This window comes from Entamoeba histolytica, genomic scaffold, assembly GCF_000208925.1.
Source record: "Entamoeba histolytica HM-1:IMSS scf_1104750518769 genomic scaffold, whole genome shotgun sequence".
NCBI lineage: Eukaryota > Evosea > Mastigamoebida > Endamoebidae > Entamoeba > Entamoeba histolytica.
In genome coordinates this window covers 1-2381 of record NW_001915525.1, presented here as the reverse complement: position 1 = coordinate 2381, position 2381 = coordinate 1, and the positions used below count along the sequence as shown (strand labels likewise).

Here is a 2381-nt window from a genome sequence, read left to right as displayed (position 1 = left end):
ATGTTAATTTATTTTATTAAATTTATATTGATATTTGAGTAGTTTAAACTTGATGACTTTCTTGTTTCTTTTTGAAAAGTTTCTTGTTATTGATAAAATAATAAAAATTACTCATTTAAAATTTCACTAATTCTTGTTTTTCTACTTTATTTATTTGGTATTATGATACTCTGTTAAGAGGTTAAAAGAAGAAGAAAGAAAGGTATTACACTTCCTTGAGTCGGAAATAATAGAAATTAATTCTATTAATACTTAATTAATTGCTTTTTCTATATTATTTAATGTTGAAATTAATGAAAATAATGTATTATACATTACAAGGAGTATCACATAATATAAAAAACAAATAACAAAAGAATGAGAGATTCATAGTAACAAGAATATAAATAATAGAATAATGGATAAAAATAAATACTAATTATATTATCATATTAATTATCACAACTATCACGGCATTTATGGTATAAATCATTTCATTCATTTTCATCATCATTATTATTTTATCATTAATTCAAAAAGAAATAAATAATAATAGTATAATAGAATTAAATATCATAATAAAAACAAAGAAGATATAATAAATATCAAAATAAAGAATAAAATCAAATAAGAAATAAATGAAATGATAGAAATAATGAATGTAATTCAATTAAATGAAAATAAATGAATTAATAATTAATGAATTATAAATAAAATTAAAATAAAATAGAGAAATAACATTATGATGAAATATTTCATTTAATATCATTATTAATTTGATATACAATAATTTGGTATGAATATTATATGTATTAAATTTACAATTAAAGTCAAATATGATATTATATTCATTTATATTAATAAATATGAATTATATATTGTTTTATATAACAAATAATTAAAATAAATTAAAAAATGAAATTTCTAAAATTGAAATGATAGAAATAAAGAAAGATAGAAATAAATACATTACATTCACTGATTTATTCATTTCTTTATTATTCATATTATCAATTTATTGTTATATTTATTAATTGAATATTTATCATTTGTAATATTTCATTTCTATGATATTTTATTTATTTTTCATTTTCATATTCATCAAATAAATAAATAAAAAATGATAATTTATTGAAATATAAATTATTTGTTATTAATAATTTATATTAAAAAATAAAAAGAAGAAAAAATGAATGACGGTTATCTTAAAAATAAAAGAAGTTCAAACTAAAAATAAAAAAGAACTAATAAATAATAAAATAATAAAGAAAGAATGCAATTATGATATAATGAAATAATGATTGTCTCGAAGTATTTTAAAGATATTAATGATTTTATTAATTTAGAAATTGGAATTAAAAGATTTAGAGGAAATATGGAACGATTTCATTTTAATCCAATTCCATTGAATCAATATTCAAGAAGATTATTTCCTAATATTGAAACATTTCATATTTATAAAGAAGAAGATGAAGTGTTTGAAGATGTAAAAATATCGAATATACAGAAGAAGATAGAGAGAAATATGGAAATACAATACCAATAGAAGTTAATTCAATTGGAGATAATTGTTTTTGTGAATGTAATGATATTCAAGAAATTGAAATACAACCAGTATTAGTGAATTAGGAGATAGTTGTTTTTATGAATGTAAATCATTAAAATCAATTAATATACCAACAAGTGTAATTGAAATAGGAAATGGATGTTTTTTGAAATGTTCATCATTAAAATCAATTAATATACCATCATCAATTACATCATTTGGAATTGGATATTTTTGTCATTGTGGATGTGAAGAAGAATTAAAGAAGAATAAAACAATACCAGAATCCCGCTTTAAATATTAAAGAAGAAAAAAAGAAAGAAGATAATTGAATTGTTAACGAATAAAAAGAATGTTCATTTTATAATTTAAATGATAAGAAATACATAATAAACAAATTAAATGATAATAAATTAAAGAATGAAATATCAAATGAATGAAATGAAATAAAATCATCCATCATTTATTTAATTATTAATATGTTATGTTTATTCATTTTTATTTTATTTCATTTTATTTGATTGTTTCAATGTGTTGAATTGATATTTCATCTCTTATTAAATGATATTTCATTCATTATATTTGTTTTGTAATAATTTTATTCTTTTTTTACTCTTCTTTCTTATCTATTTTAAATATTATTTCATTCACACTTTCTTTATTTTCTTCTGTATTTTTATTATTATTATTGTATTTAATTCATATTAATATTTGTTATTTAATTCATTCAAATATAAAATAAATCATAAGATTAATGAAAGAGAAATAATGAATAATAATGAAGATTATATTAATTTAATTATATTCTTTATTTTATTTTCATAATAAATAACAATATTAATCAACTTAAATTATA

General features: G+C 16.8%; 1 protein-coding gene across 1 annotated transcript, besides 1 other annotated feature; it reads left to right on the top strand.

The window, feature by feature from the left end:
* The first annotated feature begins 165 nt into the window (after positions 1-165).
* Positions 166-269: a repeat region.
* A 1007-nt stretch (positions 270-1276) lies between these two features.
* Positions 1277-1829, top strand: EHI_163960 (uncharacterized protein; the record flags this gene model as incomplete). Its single annotated transcript, XM_644461.1, has 2 exons — positions 1277-1455; positions 1601-1829. 2 exons carry the CDS (start codon positions 1277-1279, stop codon positions 1827-1829), a joined length of 408 nt encoding a protein of 135 aa, XP_649553.1.
* Positions 1830-2381: the final 552 nt, after the last annotated feature.